General features: G+C 38.3%; 1 protein-coding gene across 1 annotated transcript; it reads left to right on the forward strand.

Annotated features, from left to right (window-relative positions):
- Positions 1-8,370: 8,370 nt before the first annotated feature.
- LOC105750728 (stonustoxin subunit alpha-like) lies at positions 8,371-17,289 on the forward strand. The gene is made up of 5 exons (XM_031939366.1): positions 8,371-8,513; positions 11,107-11,231; positions 11,954-13,999; positions 15,775-15,820; positions 17,186-17,289. The coding sequence occupies exons 2-5, from the start codon at positions 11,111-11,113 to the stop codon at positions 17,208-17,210; spliced, it is 2,238 nt and encodes a 745-aa protein (XP_031795226.1). The 5' UTR covers positions 8,371-8,513; positions 11,107-11,110; the 3' UTR covers positions 17,211-17,289.
- The last annotated feature ends 2,920 nt before the right edge of the window (positions 17,290-20,209 follow it).

Below are 20,209 nucleotides of genomic sequence, written 5' to 3' on the forward strand. Positions count from 1 at the left end.
GACAGAAATTGGACAGGACAGAGATAATGAATACAGACAGTAAATTATGACTGTTTCATGGACTAAGGTCATGGTGAATAAAAGGAAGTTCACTGGAATCAGGGTCAGGAGATTATTTCTAAACTTCTGGGACCTTAAGGAAATCAGGCTATATGCCTGAGCCTCAGTTTCCTCATATATAAAGTTGGATTAAATAATATCTAAGACTCTTTTCAGCTCTAAGATTCTCTGTTCCATCAAAGGATGTCTAAAGTTCAATCACAATTGATTCATGTTTTTAGTGTAAAAATACCTCTTTTAAAAATAAAAATGCCCAGTATGGCTAATCCACTAATGTATAATAACAGATAGGACATGTGTGTTCAAGTCCTAGAGAAGGCAATTATAAATCATGTGATACAAAATGAGTAGCTTAACTTCCCCAGAGTCTGCACATCTGTAAAATAGAAGAATTTGTTAAAGGTAATAGGGAGCCACTAAAGATGTTTGCATATGGATATAATGGCATGAGATTATTAGGACTATCAATTAGGTAGTTTTATGGAAGATTGCATGGAAGTTTTGTTACTTTTGAAGGGAATTCAGGGATAATACAGAAAGGAAAAGGGTTTTTAGCTTTGGGGAAGTTTTAGATCTAAGGCCAGCCCTGTCCTTGGTCTCATTCTTGTTTCATGAAATTGTATCCTTGGCTGTCAGCTTCTGAATCACTAACACCCAGGTATCCTTTAGAATGCATAGAACTATAATTATCCTCTAGAAAGTGGGTAGTCACTTAAATAATAGCTGTAATGGAAATGTGTTCTGATTCTTTGATTTCAGTCAGCTGGTAGCCTTTCTCTATCAAGGTGCTGTGACCTCTGCTTCCAGAACTTTTCTTTATCAAAATGGAATAATTTTGACTTCTTTTGTATTTCACATTAGACTTTCCATAAGCTCCCATTTTTAACAATGTTGACCACTTTTTTTATACATCCTATCCCTCATGTACAATAAGTTGTTTTAGACTTAATTTGAATTATATTTTCTAAGTTATTCCATTCTTTGCAGATGTGCACTCATTTTCAACCCATCTAACTCTTTGTAACAACTATTTTGGCCTAAGACACTTACTATTTATGTGACCCTGGGAAAATCACATAATTTTAGTTATTCTCAATTTCCTCAACAGTAAAATGGGATACATCACTCATCTCCCAAGGTTGTTGCGAAGATCAAAACAGGTAATATTTGTAAAGCTCAAATCCCTTAGCACAGTGCCTGACTCAGGTACTGAGAAATGCTAATCTCCTTCACCCTTTTTTGCCTTTCTTTGTATCCCTACTATTTAGTACACTGCCCAGTGTATAATAAATAATAAATGCTTGTTTAATTGACTTGACATAACCTTTATTTCCCTTCTCTCCCTGCCACATTCACACTTTCTAGCTCCAACTCTGAATGATTACTTCAAGATTGGAAAAGACATAACAATCAAGCAATCATCCTGTGTAACTAACAACCCTGCCCTCTGACTTCACTGTCTCAAACATTCTTCCTTGTCCATCATTCCCTTATATGTGATATCTTCCCCTTCCAATGTAAGTTGTCTGAGTACAGGGACTATCTTGCTTGTATTTTTGTCCCTCTCACCTAGTAAATTTTAAAAATTCTTCCAATACAACACAATTTCTAATTTGATACATTCTTATCATTCAATAACTAGTTTGCAGTGGAATTGTCAGTGCTGTCCAAGGCAGATGCTGGCGCACTTTCTCTCTCCTTTGTCTCCTTCATTCTCTCCACTCCATCCTATATTAATCGTTCACATCTCTTGGTTCTCAGTTCATTTCTCAGTGACTTCCCCTCTACACATTATCAGGAAGCTCATGATCAGTGTTGCTACTTTGTCCTACATTCAATAGCACTTATCTGAAGGAAGTAGATTGAGCCTGGTGAGAATAATAATCATTTCCTGCTCACAATGAGGGGAGAGGCAAAAACAAAAGTTTGCAGCCAGGTCTAAAGTTATCATTAGATGAAGAACATACATATCTACTCTGTAGTGTGACCTGAATCATGACCCACAAAATTCCTTCCCAGTTCAAATACATCTTCCACACTTCGTGGTCATGAATCCTCTCACAAGGGTAATTTTCTGCATTCCATTTTTAATGCACACCCAAAAAACAAGGACATTGTCTCAAGCAGCATACAGTAAAATACACTCTTTCTTGTATCTTCTTCCTGGTGATCTGTCAGGATCTCATAGCTTAATTTTTAGGCAGATCACTCAGTAATCTACATACTCTATTTTCATCCCTTTCCTGAGCAGTTATCCTTCTCCTGAGACTATTTCCTCTCTACCTATAGCCACTTGCATGTCCCATGGGCTCTTCATAATCTATAAAGGAGCACAGAATTGGTGCTGCAATGGAGCTCATCATTTTTCTTCAAAGTACATCATTCCCCTTTTCTAACTTCCCTATTTACAGCCGTGGCAGGAACAACCTCCATCACTTAGATTCACAACCTTGGAATGATTTCATATATTCAGTAATTAATCTTCCTTCAAGATTATGACAATTTTGAAATTGGCACCTCCTTAATATATCTACTGGATCTAGGACTTCTCCCTTCAGATTTGAAGTATGGAAGATGGATATTAAAGAAGTACTCCAGATCCTCCATGTAAGGAAAGAACTCACCAGTTATGTCATCATTTCCCTCCCAGCTATCACTTATCATTATGCATACCCCTCCTTTAAAAATTTTTTTCCTCTTACCCCCCCCCACCCCTCATTTGATTGTGAGATCTTTGAAAGCAGGGATTGCCTTTTGCCTTATTTTTTTTTTGAATACCTAGTATTTAGCAAAACAACTCACACATAATACACATTTAATAAAGTTTTTGATTGACTGACTATACTTTCTCTTTTCCCCATATGCAACAGTTAATAAACATTTATCAAGCATCTATTATGTGCCAGGCTATACTTTTATATGCCATTAAAGTATAGTACCTTCTCTCTCTTTCTCTCTCTGTCTCTCTCTTTTTCTCTCTCTCTTGCTCTCTATCTGTCTGTCTCTGTCTCTCTGTCTCTCCCTCCCTCCCTCCTTGTGTTTTTTCCACATCCTCTCCAACATTTATCACTTTTCTCTTTTGTCATGGTAACTAACCTGAAAGGTATGCAATAGCCCATCAATTCTGCTTTGCTTTACTGTTTTCTAACTATTAGTGATTTAGCACCTTTTTATATGAATACTGATAGCTTTGATTTCTCCTTGTTTATATCAAAAGACCTAGTGAAACTCAGAAGGATTGGGAGAGTAAGCCTGGGATGAGCTATTGATGCCCATGGCTTCCCTAGTTACAAGCTTGTCTAGGCGTAGTGTTACAACTAGCTTTCTTTTAGAGTGAAAGAAGAATCTTATATTTGATTTATTGAGAAGTGGGTGCAGTCCAAAGAAGGACACAGTGAATACAGAATGAAGAGCAAGCTTTAGTTTACTAGTTCAGATTCTTTACCCATCCCTTCAAGGTTTGGATATAATTGGCATTCTTTACAAACCAAATGTACAGGTAATGTTTCCTTGCTGGCTCCTTTCAATGCTCTGGGATTTTCTGAGTGGTATACAAGAGCAGGCTTTAACTTGTAATTCTGGATACATTCTTTCCTTGCAGTAGAGTGATTCTTTCTGTGGAAACTCTATGTCCCAGCAGAGTTTTTTTTTTGTTTGTTTGTTTAATACAGACTTTGGTTTGAGATGACTTTCTTTGATAAAGTAGCTCAGTTCTACAGGGAGGGACTTTCACAAATTATTTTTCACAGGTACTCTGGGAAGTGATTTTTTTTTGGCTTCAGTATATTCACTAGCAGCCTCTCCTGACACTTGCATGTTATGAAATCCTGCATGCTTTTTAAATTAGAATGGGGATGCAGTCCTTTTCAGACCATGATACAATGAAAATTACATTCAACAAAAAGCCAGGGGAAAATAGAACAAAAAATAATTGGAACCTAAATAATCTCATACTAAAGAATGATTGAGTGAAACAGCAAATCATAGAAATAATTAATAACTTCACCCAAGAAAATGACAATAATGAGACGTCATATGAAAATGTGTGGGATGCAGCCAAAGCGGTAATAAGGGGAAATTTCATATCTCTATAGGCCTACTTGCATAAAATAGAGAAAGAAAAGGTCAATGAATTGGGCTTGCAATTAAAAATTCTAGAAAAGGAACAAATTAAAAACCCCTAGGCAAACACTAAACTTGAAATTCTAAAATAAAGAGATCGTGGTGTTGAAAAAAAAACTATTTAATTAATTATTGAGTTGGTTCTGAAACTTCAATAGTGGAAACCCTTAGCAATTCTGATGAGAAGGAAAATCAAATTGTTGATGTAAAAATGAAAGGAGAACTAATACCGATAACATGAAGAGGAAATTAAACATGAGTGGGTGCTTTTAACTTTGTAATAAATTTGACAATAAATGAAATGGAAGAATACAGCTGAAATATAAACATGATTAACAGAGGAAGATGTAAATAGACTAACAGTTTATTTTAGAAAAATACAGGCAGTAATCAACCTGAAAAATCTGGTTTACATAGATTCTTCAGCATTTAAGGAACAAATTTAATAAATGCTATATAAACTTTATTTTTTAAAAGCAAGGATCGAAGTCCTACAAATTCCTTTATAATTGGAACATAATTTTGATACCTAAACCAGGTATGTTGAAAACAAGAAGAAATTATAGACCAATCTCTATTGAATATTGATGCAAAAATCTTGAAAATAAATATTGGCAAAGATTAAGAAAATCATGTGTCAGGATAATAATGACATGACAAATGAGTTTATACCAGAATGCAGGGCAGACAATATTAGGAAAACTATTAGCCTAGTTGACTATATCAATATAAATTAACAAAAGCATACGATCATTTAATGAATTCTGAAAAAGCATTTGATAAAATCCAACATCCATTAATAAACACTTAGGATAGAGATAAATGGACTTTTACATATAAAATAACATTGAGGCATATTTAAAACTGTCAGTAAGCCTCATGTTAATAGGAAAAACTGGAACCTTTCCAATGATCTGGGGTGAAACAAGTTGCCCACTATCACCATTATTTATTCAATATTGTATTAGAAATGCTGGCCTCCTTAATAAGAGCAAGAAAAGTTAAAAGCAAATTGGAGGTGAGTATTGAGGAAGCAAACTATCACTCTTTGCGGATGACATGATGGGTAGCATACTTGAAACCCCTAGAGATTCTACTAAAGTTGTTAGAATATTTTGCTTGGCAGTTGAGGATACAAAATAAATCCCCATAATCCTCAGCATTTTTATCTACAAATCAACAGCAAAATTGAAATTCCATTCAAAATATTGTCAATAGCATAAAATGGTCTACCAAAGTCAAATTCTATGACAAAATTACAACTACTTACACAAATAAAGTCTTAGATTTGATAGTCGGAAAAAATATTAAATTATGTGGATAGGCGGAGTGATAATAAGATGACAGTACTCCTAAACTAATCTATTTGGTGCTATACCGATGGAACTCTTGAAAATATTTTAATAGATCTAGAAAAATAACTTAGAAGTGTATGGAAGGAACAAAGAGTCGAGAATCTCAAAGATTAATGAAAAAAAAAAAATCAAATGAAGGTGGCTAACATTGATCTAGATTATGTTATAAAACAACATTTGCCAAAACCATTTGATTTAAGAAATAGATTAGTTGATCAGTGGAATAGATTAGGTTCACAATACAAAATAATCAACCAGTGTTTGACAAACCCCAAAATCCTAACTTTTGGGACAAGAATTCATCATTTGACAAAAACTGCTAGGAAAACTGGAAATTAGTATGGCAGAAATTAGGCATGGACCCACACTTAGTACTGTATACCAAGATAAGATAAAAGTTGATTTGGGCAATAAAGAACAGATCATAAATGGTGGAAGATGATAGTATTGATCAGCGAAAAGGTTTTAGTTATATCATTAAAAGCTGTGCAAACAAAACTAAGCCAAACAAGATTAGAGGAAGCAACAAACTGGAAAGCATGTTTAGGTTAGGAATCTATTAAGTGCTTATTTCAAAAAATAAATTGACTCTAATTTATAAGAAATTGAGCCATTTTCCAATTGATTAATGGTCAAAAGATATGAACAGACAATTTTCAGATGATGAAATTGAAACTATTTCCACTCATATGAAAGGGTGTTCCAAATCACTATTGATCATAGAAATGCAAATGAAGACAACTCTGAGATATCATTACACACCTGTTAGATTGGCTAAGATGACAGGAAAAAATAATGATGAATGTTGGAGGGGATGCGGGAAAATTGGGGCACTAATGCATTGTTGGTGGAGTCGTGAACAAATCCAACCATTCTGGAGAGCAATCTGGAATTATGTCCAAAAAGTTATCAAACTGTGCATATCCTTTGATCCAACAGTGCTACTACTGGGCTTATACCCCAAAGAGATACTAAAGAAGGAAAATGGACCTGTATGTGCCAAAATGTTTGTGGCGGCTCTGTTTGTAGTGGCTAGAAACTGGAAAATGAATGGATGCCCATCAATTAGAGAATGGTTGGATAAATTGTGGTATATGAATGTTATGGAATATTATTGTTCTGTAAGAAATGAGTAGCAGGATGAATACAGAGAAGATTGGAAAGACTTGCATGAACTGATGCTAAGTGAAATGAGCAAGACCCGGACATCATTATACACTTCAACAATGATACTGTATGAAGATGTATTCTGATGGAAGTGAATTTCTTTGACAAAAAGATCTAACTCAGTTTCAATTGATCAGTGATGGACAGAAGCAGCTACACCCAAAGAAAGAACACTGGGAAATGAATGCAAACTGTTTGCATTTTTGTTTGTCTTCCCGGGTTATTTCTACCTTCGGAATCCTATTCTCCCTGTGCAACAAGAGAACTGTTCGGTTCTGCATACATATATTGTATCTAGGATATACTGTGACATATTTAACATGTATATGACTGCTTGCCGTCTGGGGAGGAGGTGGAGGGAGGGAGGGGAAAAGTCAGAACAGAAGTGAGTGCAAGGGATAATGTTGTAAAAAGTTACCCTGGCATGGGTTCTGCCAATAAAAAATTATAATTATTTTTAAAAAAGAATGGGGATGCAGATATTTTTTTACAGAATTTAAAAAAAAAAAGTGTGGTAAATTTCTTAAAGTGAGAACTGTCTCTTCTTTTAAAAATAGCAGTATGAATGGACACTCACAATTTCAGATTGACATGAAGCCTGAACTCCTCAGCTCACTTGTCCTCCATTGTTAGTAACCCTAACCCACCCATCCTGTCTTCAATCTCTGAGACTGTCTTGATGAAGGTATCTTTAGAGAAGTCTGGGGCCGGATCAGTCAGATAGACTCCACCTGACCTCTCCTTGATCCCTCTCTGGCCTCTCCTTAACTTCTCCCTGTTTCCTCCCCTTACTCCCTTATCTTATCCCTCTTCTCATCTACCTGGACACTAACAGTTCCTGAATCCTGAAGAACATTGCTTCTCATGTCTGATTCTGCCTTGCTTAGGCATATTTGGTTGGGCCCTGAGCTATTTCCCATGACAAATGGCAAATGTTTGTGAACTGTGGCAGATGCCTCTGTCATAATTTCTTCCCATGAACCATTACTCTGTAACAGTCTAAAAACAATGTTTTCCCAGTCAGCTGGCTGCCTGCAATGAGAAGATCAAAGATAGTTAACTTTCTATTTGAAACTGCCAAAATTCCAAATGAAAAGCCATTTCTTCACACATATAAGTCCTACCATTTTTTTAATTATTAAAAAAAGTTTTTTTCACCTTCCTTTTGAACATCCAAAGTTACATTTATTAATAGTTCCTTATCTTAGACTCCTCAAAGGATAATTCTTCTTTTTAAGTTTCTTTTCTTTCCTTTTCCTCACAAAACTTCTCAATGGCCTTGTAGGTCCAATATGGTTTCCACGGTCAGAGGAGAGGGAAAGTTCATTTGTCAGAAGGTTTTAATGGAGAGAAAAGAGCAGCTTGAAAATAATGGTCAGAGGAGCAAGTAGGAAAATGGGACAAAGGGAAGGAGACAGAGAGAGTGTGAATGAGTATAGGCTGATAATGAAGAACTGATTATATGTGAGTCCAGAGTCTATAGTGTTTTGTGCCCAGCACAAATATCCAATTCCTGTTTCCTCAGCTCAGGAAGCCTCTTGGCTCAGAAGGGCTCAGCAGGACAACACCCATTGCCATGATTCAGACATCTCTTTTTCTTAATTTCCTCATTTCCAGGAAATGGGCGGTCTCTAGCTCAGACAGCTTTCGTTTTCCCTCATTTCTCTTCTTTCTTAGTCTGTCTTCTGCTACTCACATACACACAGCTCACACCCATGCTACATCACCACTGAAAGGAAAGCTCAGCTCTGTGAGGAGGAGGCAGAAGCCTGTGCATTTTTGTTCAGCCTTAGTGCTGGGATTGGTCAGGTGAGGGGTTGCTGGCATTTATTGGGGGGAGGCTACCTCTTCTGTCCTGGCCCCAGAAATGCCTTTCTCGGGGAGTCTGCTTTGTTTCTCAGCTTGCATAAAGCTTTAACTTTGACTCCTACTGAGTCAGGGGAGAAGTAAATGTGTGATGACTGCTCTTCACTCCCCACAAGACACCAGATTTGGCTCCTAAGGATAAGCCCTTCTCAGATGAATGCTTGTCCTTTCACACTTTGCCAACTTAGGGAGTTGAGGGCTGTTCTTGAGGGGTAGTGGGTTAGAGAGGAAAACTGCCCTTGATCAGGAAATCTGAAGGAAAGAACAAACCAATCTCCTGCCCATAGAGTACGATTGGGATCATTACTCAGTTGAAGTTTGGGTCACTAGGAAGGGAACAGGGATGCATAAATCTCAGTGCTGCCCCATTTCTCCTGTCAGAGACTAAAGTCATTTAAATACTCTCAGGAAACTCCTACAGAAGTGTTGCTGTGACAGTGTCTTATTATCTTACCAATTAACCATTTGTCTTCTTAAAAAGTAGTTGAGGATGTATTCTTATGGAAGTGGATTTCTTCGACAAAGAGATCTAACTCAGTTTCAATTGATCAAGGATGGACAGAAGCAGCTACACCCAAAGAAAGATTACTGGGAAATGAATGTAAACTGCTTGCATTTTTGTTTTTATTTCCCGGGTTATTTTTACCTTCTGAATCCAATTCTCCCTGTCCAACATGAGAACTGTTCGGTTCTGCACACAAATATTGTATCTAGGATATACTGTGACATATTTAACATGTATAGGACTGCTTGCCATCTGGGGGAGGGGATGGAGGGAGAGAGGGGAAAAATTGCAACAGAAGTGAGTGCAAGGGATAATGTTATAAAAAAAAATTACCCTGGCATGGGTTCTGTCAACAAAAGTTATTAAATAAAAAGAAAAGTAGTTGAGGGAGGAGGCAATGCCGAACCCACAATATGGACCCACCATTCAGGAAGAGTAAGGAAGACATTTTAGGAGAATAGGTCTGCCTGGTTGTCATTGTCGACCCTAAATAACATGCCTTACTTTATTCACTGATAATGTAGCTGCTCTAATTTTTTTTTGTACAAGTTGACAGGGTACATAAGCAAGGCTCATTTCCAGATGCCATTTGTTGCAGCCTCTTTGCACATGCACAGGCAATATGTCAACATGGCTTTGCAAATATGCTTTTAACTTCATAAAGTCTTCTTAGGATTGTGATCTCTCACGGGAAAAACTTCTCTCTGAGTTCCCACTATGGCTAAACTTCACATCCATATTTGACATAATACAGAGATTACAGATGGAAAAATGCAGGTTTTATTATTTTGCTCCAGAATAGACACAGGCCTCAAAGAGTATTTGAATTCTTATTAAAATTCTTACAAAGCCTCTTATAGGTACTAGATTGACAGAGAAAGAGTATTTTACATATTGCATTCTGGTACCTTCCTCTTGGGCCCTAAAATTTAAAGAGAAGATAGATCCCCAATCCCATGCTTCCTGCAGTCTTATAAAAGTTGATCTTATTATCTGTCACAAACCTGTGTGTTTTGGTGTTTGAACACCACACTATAAATGATGGGTATCATTTTATAATCAGCCTTATCTAAAACAGGGAAATGAAAAGCATTGTGGGGCAGTGCATAGAGCTGGCCTTAAAACTAGGGAACAAGGGAACAAGGAAACCGAGAATTCTGGCGGGACTCATCTCTGGCATATGGTATGTTACCTGGACAAATCACTTAACTTCTCACTGGTGCAGCAAATTTACTAAAGCTGGGGATTGCAGGATGTGAGTTGACTTGTACTAGTAAAAGTTTCCTCACCAGGAATTCCCTACTCCAATGAAAACAATGGATCCACTGAAAAAAATTTAAGGGTAAGGTGGGAAGTGCCAGACAGTCTTAAGATTGTCTTGAAATGTCTGATATCATGACCTCGTGACATCATTATTCCTCTTTCAGAAAGAAGGATAAACAATAATTATAGATTTAGAACACTTTTTCTCTGACAGAGGTAATCAAAGAGCTAAAGTCCCAAGGCTTTGAAAGTCTCAGTTATTCCCTTCTTCTAGATTGGGGATGAGAACCAGAGTCAGGGCCCTCAGGGCTGGCAAGAGGCTCAGCAGTGGTTCTTCGTAGGCAACTCCTGACCCTTGAGCAGGTGCAGATGAGAGAAGGGAATGAGGTTAGAACATGACCTGGACAAGGTGGCAAATGTCAGGTGATGGAAATCTTGAACCCAACCCCAACTCTGCCCAGCCAGCTCTCTATCCACCTTAGCAATCTGCCTGTCCAGGTGCGATGTGAGATGATGTAAGAGAGGGAGCATCAGTTTCTAAAATTTTCTCTTAATTGATCACCTCGCCCTATTGTGTCTGGCTCCCTTGTGAGTTCCATACAATCCTGATGTTTTTCCATCTCAGAATAGTCACTATCTCCCTGGGGGGTTCCTGTCTAACAGGAACTGGGAGAGCTTGGTCACTGAAGAATGGGGCATTTCTCTTTGGAGCCTGTAAGAGAGTGACTTCCCTGATAACTGCCCTAGACCTCAATTTTCTTTCATTAGATAAATGGCAGAGAAAGAAGCTCCTACAAACCTGACCTGGAAGAGCATGATGGAGATCCCAGCCCTTGGTCGTCCCTTACATCTGGGAACACTATATGATTGTCGCTCAGATACCCTCATCCCTGGTAATTATTCTCTTGAATGCACAGCCTTCTTCCAGATATCAGGAGAGGGCAGTGTTGGGCAAGAGTTCTTTTAATTGAAAAGTATGATCTGAAAGGTAGTTAAGAGCCCATCAAAGTGATTAGCACATCTCAGCTTTTTTCTGCATGTTAGAACCCTCTGAGATCATGTTGTTCTGAAGGGAGATGCAGTGGGATGGCAAATCCAAGCCAGGAGGGATTGGGGATATCTGAGAAGGGCAGGGAGAGGAGGGGCTGATTCAACCTCAGAAAGTAAAGATTAAAAAGAGAAGCAATCTTTGCAAGATCGAAGAAGGAGAATACCAAGGTTGTGAAAAAAGTCTTTTACTCAGAGAGAAGGTCAGAGACATAGGTGAGTCAGATACACTGTGTTGGGAGATATTGGTGCAAATTATTACACACACACACGGCATTTTTCATGCTAACCAGTCTGCTTAATATGAAGTTGAAGAGCAGCCTTGAAGGAGAAAGAAAGACATGATGGTGCAGAATGAAGGATTAAGGGGAATGTGTTTGGGGAGGCATGTTATCACTTTTCCTTGATAAGCCTGAGATTTGCAGTGTGGAATATACAACATGACAAATAGAATGTTTTTATGACTGCACATATATATCCTATATACAATTTTATGCCTTATCAAGTGAGGAGGCTGTGGCCCCCTGCAATCTGCAATTTCCTCCCTAATGTCTCTGTCCCATTCTAGGTGTCACTTTATGGGACAAGGAGACTCTAAAGAGAAATGTGACCACAGAAGATCAATACAAGACTGAGTTTGACATCATCACCTCTGACTCCATGGAGGAAAAGACCAATGCCATGAACATCACTGGAGAGCTGAAAGCAAGTGTCCTTGGGGGCCTGGTTGAAATAGGAGGCTCTGGCAAATATTTATGTGATACCAAGACCTCCCAACAGCAAGCCCGGGTCACTCTCAAGTACAGTATGACTACCCAGTATTCCCACCTAACAATGAGCCACCTGGGAGATGAGAATATTTCCTACCATGATGTGTTTGATAATGGAACTGCCACCCATGTGGTCACTGCAGTGCTCTATGGGGCCCAGGCTTTCTTTGTGTTTGATCAAAAAGTTTCCTCCAATAAAAATGTCAAGGAATCCGAAGGAATGTTGAAAGCTGCTATAACGAAGATTCCCCTAGTATCAGTACAAATTGGGGCAGAGATCAAAATGGAAGAGAGAGACATAAGATCAACTAAAGGGTTCAGCTGTAAATTTTATGGGGATTTTGTTCTTGAGACCAATCCAGTGACTTATGAAGATGCAGTACGAGTCTATGCCTCCCTTCCTAAGTTGCTTAGGGGCTGTGGGGTACCCCTCAAAGTCTGGATGTACCCTCTGGAGAAGCTGAGCTCCAAGGCTGCCAGGCTGGTTCGAGGGATCAGCATGAGCTTGGTATGGGAAGCCCAGGACACTCTGGAGAAATTATGTGAATGTGACATGAGGTGTAATGACATGCTGGAGGCACCAGATCTCTCAGTCTTTTCTGCAACCAAGGAAAAGATCAGGCTGTTCCAGGAGTTAAATAGGCAGCACAAACAGCTTTTACAGAAGAAAATAGCCAAGGTACTACCCTTGATCCGGGCGGGCAGAGCAGAGGTAGATGAGCTAACCAATATTTTATCTAGGGAAAGCCAGTCCCCATTCAGCACCAGGAGGCACTCAGAATTTCTAGGTGAGAAGCTCTTTGAGATGAGGGTGATAAAGTACTACCTCACCCTTCTGAAGGAGCTGCAGGTCGTAGCTGACCAGAATGAATTAGACAGTGTAATATTAGGCTCTCCCCACAGATTTGTCCTGGTGTTTGCATTCACCTCCTTGCAGGAGGAATCCTACTTAGCAGATTGGAAACAGTGGCTTCGGGATCCAGCATCATTCACTCCTGACTGTGAGCAAAAGATTTATTCCTCATGGGTGAAGGACACAGAGACAAGGAGAAAAGCCATACAATTGGCAGAATCCTTTTCAGCATTTGCCAGGACCAATCATTCCATGGAGAAGACTCGTTTCATTGTGGCATCTGTCCCAGACCAGGAGAAGCAGATGCAGGGGGTCTCCATTTATCTTTATGCAAATGGACTGCAGGTCAGCTCCAACTTTGAGTTTCCAGTCAAACCTCCTCCTCCCCAGATAGCAGAGATCACAAAAGACAGTGTTGAGCTCATACTAATCCCATCATGTGAGAGCAAGGAGATCACTGGCTATCAGGTAGAGTACCAGGTTCTAGGGGAAGAGGATTGGACTGTCATCCCTGTGTCTGGAAAACCAGAGGTCCTCAAAGTGAATGGCCTTGAGCCTTGCACAGATTATGTGTTTAGATGTGCTGAGGTTTATGAGCTGGGACTCAGTGAGAGCAGTGATATGAGCATTGCTGTGAAGACACTTCCCTCACCCTGCCATCCTGGGAAGCCAAAGGTTTTTATTGCAGGAACAGATTATGTAATCCTAGTCTGGCCGTGGGCAGATTTTTGTGGAGTACATGACAAGATCAAGGAATATAAAATAGAGTATAAAGAGGAAGCTGAGGCTGCAGATGAAGAGGGGAAAGGAAAATGGTATGAACACAGAACAGGATATAATGTGAATTTTTGGGACATTCATGGATTGACTCCTGGGACTGTATACAGGTTCCAAGTTTCTGCTGTGTATGATGGTGGCTGGATTAGTCAGTGCAGTGAAAAGAGTGACCCAGTGAGAACCCTGTCTACCAAAAATGAAGCTTCAGCTGTAGGTAAGGGACTTTTTGCCACTATAACCCATAAGGACATTCTTCATTATTGGTATATTTGAAGTGTTGCAGGAATCGATCCAATACCCTCATTGACTCATACAATCCCTTCAATGAAATTACAGAGCATCAGACCCTGAGAGACTTATTTACAGTTTGTAAGGGTCCTCTTAATGTGGAGCTGTCTGAGCAATCACATTTTATTCCTACCCCTCCCAGAAGAAGGTCAGGGAGATAAGACATTTACTAATTCCTATTACTAAATTAAGTGCCTTGAAATTCTTACTATTGAAAATAATCACAATTGACAGCCATTCCCCAATTTTTTCCTGAGCAATGGTTTTTATTCCTGGTATATAAAAATGATCTTTGACACAAATTTATTTTTTCCAATGGAAATCAGCTTACATTTTTTGACTTGAAAATTTCACAATGTTCTTTAACATAGTAAAGTGAGCATCATAGTATGTCACCTTTTCTGAGTCCTAGCTACTTCATATGTAGCTTCTTCTCTGTAATGTCTTCTTGGAAAGCCTGAGATGTCTGTTTCTTTTCCAAATGGAAGGATAGTTCTTTAGAAACAACGGGAATACTCATGTCAGTATATTCCTGTCTGCCATCTCATGCTCCTTGACAGACTTTTCAAGGAGGCAGTTGGTCTTAGTAATGGATAGAGAGAAGGATCTTGAGGTGAAAAGACTTATCACGTGGAAGTCGCTATCTTCAACAATAAGAGGATCCAGATCAGTTCCAATTGAGCAGTAATGAACAGAACCACCTACACCCAGGGAGAGAACACTGGGAAATGAGTGTGGACCACAACATAGCATTTGCACTCTTTCTGTTATTATTTGCCTGCATTTTCGTTTTTCTTCCCAGGTTATTTTTTACCTTCTTTCTAAATCCAATTTTTTCTTGTGCAGAAAGATAACTGTATAAATATGTATACATATATTGTATTTAACATACACTTCAACATATTAAAAAGAAGACATCATGAAATCTAGTTTCAGACAGCTAATTGGGGGAAGAGGTTATTGAGGAAGTGATAACCAAAATGTTATTGAGGTCTGAGTGTTAGAATGTATAAGCACAAGAATTGTTTGAGTTGATGAGCATATCATCAGTTATTCCCTCAGTTATTCATGATTAGCTGAGGGAGATATAGAGAAACTTATCTATGATATATGGTCACATATGCCATTTAGGTCAAGATGGATACTTATCCCTGCAGTTAACTGGAGAAGATATAGATACCTTCTTGACTGGTTCTCAGGGCAATAACAAATCCTGATAGACAATCTGTAAAGGAAACTTAAACCAATCATCTGTTAAGTGAGAAGAGAAGAGCCGGTGGTTGTTACCTTAGAATATAGGGGTTCAGGGAAAAAACTCTTGTTTTCTATTTTATTTTATTTTGTTAATTTTTTCCAATTTCATTATTTATCATTTAAAATTCATTTTGTTTTATTTTGCATTTGAATTTTTTAGTTCCTTAATCCCTTAAATTATTTTTAGAAGGCAAACAATGTGATATCTGTTATGCTTTGAAGTCATGCAAATCATACATCCACATTAGCCATGTTGCATAAAACAAAGGAAAAACAGGAAAAATTTTAGAAAGTGAAAAAATATATACTTCTATCTGTACTCAGAATTTGTTCTTTCTGAGAATAACATTTTCATTAGGAGTTCTTTGGAATTGTTATGGATCATTGGATTTTTGAAAGTAAGTAAATCTTTCACCACTGATCAGCATTTCAATCTTGTTATTACAGGTGATGTTCTCCATCTGATATTCACTTTATTATACCAACCATTCAGGTAAGTCTTTCCAGGTTTTTTGGAAACCATCTCCCTACGCTTTCCATATAGTACAATAGTATTCAAACACAACCACATACCACAACTTTTTTTAGCCCTTTTGCAACTGATGGCTATCCTGTCAGTTTGCAATACTTTGCCACCACCACCACCACAAAAACAAACAAACAAAAAATGAAAAAAAAAACCTCTGCTATAAATTATGTCTTGATATAGATCCTTTCCCTTTTTAATTTCTTTTGGACATAGACCTAGCAGATGTATTGGTAGATAAAAAGGAATGCTAAGTTTTATTGCCCTTTTGCCATAGTTCCCAATTGTTCTTTAGAATGCTTGGTCTATCTCACAGCTCTAGCAACAGGCCATTAGTGTCCCTCTTCTTCGCCAGCATTTGTCATTTTCCTCTTTTGTCCTATTAGCTAATCTGATAGTACTGCTATCAGTGCTATAGCACATAATGGTTGTTTTACTTTACAATTCTCTATGAGTGATTTAAAGCATTTCAATGTGAGCATTGGTGGCTTTGATTTCTTCTTGTGAATATATCCTGTTTATATCCTTTCACTATTTATCAATTGGAGAATGGCTCATATTTTTACAAACTTGATACAGTTCCATTTGTGTCTGAGAAATAAGATCTTTATCAGAGAATTCTGCTGTAAAAATCATTTCCCAATTTTGTGTTTCCCTTCTAATTTGGGGTACATTTTTTTAGTGTAAAAATGTTAATTTCATAATATCTAAATGACCTAGGTAAACAGAATAATAGCCAATTAATATGGTCATGAATCTTCTAACAGAGTACTGGTAGAGGGATAGATTTTTTTTTCCCAAAGGAAAAAGGAAAGGCCTACTACTGAAGATGATTATAGATTTCTTCTTTAGGGATTATAACTGTAAATAATAATTCATATTGTTTAGTGGAGGAAGGAATGTACTCCCTTATCTAATAAAGATCCTAACAAGGAGGAAAAACCTCACTGATTAATGCAGCTGTATATAATGAGGGCTGCCTAATTGTGTGACTTTATATGCTCTCCAGCTTAACAATAGTTTATTCCCCAGAGAAAGGTTGGCCTTTGCAGTTATAGAATTCTAAGAAATCCCATTTCCTAGTTCTTCTTCCCTCCCAAATAGTCACCACTACTGGAGATGGTTTCCATTCTGCTGATAAGGATCTATGAATATTACTAGGATAATAGTTAGTCAATATTCACAGCTTGCCCAGATTGTAGGACCTGTCTCAGCTGGTACTCCATGGGCATAGCCTTTAAGGATCTAAGGGTCACCTGCATGTCATGCTGAGATTATTACAATTGTCTACAAAAAGCAGTCGTTCATTCTTCTTTCACTTGTTTTCTACAGATCACAGCAGAGGAGGAAGACTTAAAGGACTCATAACTTCATTTTATTCTTAATCATTATTTTTCTAATCAAATCCTAAGCAAGTGTTTGAGGAGGAAGAAAAAAAAAATAAAATAAAATCCCTGAGGATTTAAGTTTTCTTAAAAGAAGCAGAGAGATGAGAGAAAAGTTATGTTGATTTGAAGTTTTAAAAATAATGATGTTTAAAATTCTTGATGCTTTCCAGGCCTTGGGCCGGGGTTTCAAAGGCTGGTTCAGCAGAGGCTCATTCCTTTAGAGGTGAATTAGCTCAGCCCGTGTTCTTCCCCTCATACTAGAGACCATCTGGCAACAATGCAGGTTTGGGCTGAGCTGGATGGGACTATCGGCTCAATTCCTCAAACAATCCTTAGCTATGTGACCCCAGACAAGTCATTCTCTATTGTTAGTTTCCTCATCTGTCAAATGGGGATAATAACAGCATCTACCTCCCAAAGGTGTTGTGAGGTCCAAATGGGGTAATATTTTGTTAACATTTTCTTATTATTATTTAACTTTTTAAATTCATTTTTTAATTTTAAGTTCCAGTTTTTTCCTGATATCCATTATACATTTCAAGTGACCCAAATCATACATTCGTATTATCCATTTCTCAACCAAAAAGAAAAAAAAAAAAAAAACCCAACCAGGAAAAGGAAAAAAAAAAATTAGAAAATTTTTACCTTCTGAATCCAATTCTTCCTGTGCAACAAGAGAACTGTTTGGTTCTGCATACATCTATTGTATCTAGGATATACTATGACATATTTAACATGTATAGGACTGCTTGCCATCTGGGGAAGGGGGTGGAGGGAGGGAAGGGAAAAATTGGAACAGAAGTGAGTGCAAGGGATAATGTTGTAAAAAGTTACCCAGGCATGGGTTCTGTCAATAAAAAGCTATAATTATTTTTTTTTTTTAAAAAGTGAGTGGCTTTGAGCCTAGCACAAAATATCTGTTCAGGTTTGCTGTTTATGAGCTGGGGCTTGGTGAGAGCAGTGTTGTGAGCATTGCTCTGAGGACATTTCCCCCAACCTGCCCTCCTGGGAAGCCAACTGTTGTTTTGGTGACACCAAAGTATGTAATCCTAGGCTGACATGATCCAGATGTTTTTGAAGTATGTGATAAGATTAAGGAATATAAAATAGTATAAAGACTGTGACACTGGGGCTGTGGATGAGGAGGGGCAAGGAAAATGGCATGAACACAAAACAGGAAATGATATGAATTGTTGGGACATTGATAGATTGACTCCTGGGACTGTGGCAGGTTCAGAGTTTCTGGTGTGTATGATAGTGGCTGGACTGGTCATAGCAGTGACAGGAATGACCCAGTGAGGACCCCCTCTGACATCAAGGAAGCTTCAATTTGCGTAAGGGAGAGCTACTTTTAACAACTAAGTTGAAAGAGTGTGGGGACTGATCGGGATACTCATTGAATTTCTCCATCCACTCAATGAAATTAGAGTGTCAGACTGAGAGACTTAATTACAGTTTGTAAGGATCCATTTCATGTGGGAGGGGGGTTGCTCAAGGCACCTCTGAGCAATCAAATTTTACTCCTATCTCTCCTAGAAAAATGTCAGGTAGAAAATATATTTACTAATTGAAATTATTAAATTAAATGCCTGAAATTCTTACTATTGAAAATCATTACCAGTTACCTGCCATTCCCCAATTTCTTCTGAGCATTGGTTTTTATTCTAGATATACACAAATGACTTAAATTCCCTAATGTGATAATTTGAAGATGCTTTTTATCATAATGAAATGAGAGTCATAGCACATCACTTTTTCTGAATTCTAACTGCTTTATTCATTTTCTGTGCAATGTCTTCTTGGGAGCTGTTCTCACACGGAATGATAGTACTTTGGGGACAAAAGGAATACTGTCAAAATATTCCTCTGTCCCATGCACAGGATTTGGGCACCCTGACAGACTTTTCATTGAGTCATCTGGGCTTAGCCATGAATACAGAGCTGAACCCTGAGGTGAAAAGACAGTTTGAAATCCAGTTTCAGACCCTTACTATCTCTGTGTTAGTATTTAGTGTCTAAATAATGCTTAATCTCTCTGTGTACCTGATTTCCTTCATCTGTAAAATTGAGATACTAATAGCATTGATCTTTTAAAATGGTTGTGAGGATCCACAGAGATAATTTTAACATACTTTGTGAATCTGAGAGCAGCACAACTCCCCAATTTTCCTTTCCTCTCACTAAAATGTGTGGTCAGGTGTTGGAATACACAGGAACTGTTGGAATATATGGGCACCACCTGACAGTGGCTGCTGGAGATCCATCCCAGACCTGAAGAATGGATCTCCTCTTGTGAGAGGATGATACAAGGAAACTGAGAGGCAGGTGCTGTTTTCTAATCTCTCTGACTGAGAGGCCTTTGTGTTGTCTCACCTCTCTCCTCTTCCCTCTGACTCCAATTTATCTTATTCCCAGTCTGCAACACCTGGGTTAGCAAAGGCTGCCTTGCAACTCCTTCATATGTTATGATTCACAACTATGGAAGCTCTCAGAGAATTGATCTGTCCCTTAACAATCAGGCTTCCTCCTTACAGGGAAGCAATAATTTCTAAAGTTATATTAATGAGGTTGGTCCCATTTTAAGTTGAGGACTTAAGAGAATCATGGGAGTTAGATGCAGCTTTAGAGCCCAATGTCCTCCTTGCAGAAGGAATCCCTCTTATCTCTCTAACAAGTGTGGTCACCTTGAGTGATGGTGAGCTCACTTTGTGCCAGCCCATCCCAAGGTGGAGGCAGCTCCCATTATTAGGGAATTCCTCCTTTTCAATTGAGGTAAAATATTTTCCCTTTAACTGTCACCTGTTGGCCCCAAATTTGCTCTCTAGGCCAAGCAGGATGATGATTCCCTTTTCTGGATGATATCCCTCCAGATTCCTGAGGACAGTGACCATGCCCTTTCTAAGTCTTCTCTCCTTCAGTCTGCACATCTGCTCTTCCTTGCATTCTCCCTTCTGAGCCATCATGGCCA

The sequence above is a fragment of the Sarcophilus harrisii genome, chromosome 5 (assembly GCF_902635505.1).
Source record: "Sarcophilus harrisii chromosome 5, mSarHar1.11, whole genome shotgun sequence".
Lineage (NCBI taxonomy): Eukaryota > Metazoa > Chordata > Mammalia > Dasyuromorphia > Dasyuridae > Sarcophilus > Sarcophilus harrisii.

Bases quoted from the DNA above. Each gene is read 5' to 3' on its own strand.
- LOC105750728 (XM_031939366.1), top strand. From the start codon at position 11,111: ATGGCAGAGAAAGAAGCTCCTACAAACCTGACCTGGAAGAGCATGATG. The intron at 11,232-11,953 runs GTAATTATTCTC...GTCCCATTCTAG, and splicing joins CTCAGATACCCTCATCCCTG to GTGTCACTTTATGGGACAAG. The intron at 15,821-17,185 runs GTAAGTCTTTCC...TGTTTTCTACAG, and splicing joins TTATTATACCAACCATTCAG to ATCACAGCAGAGGAGGAAGA.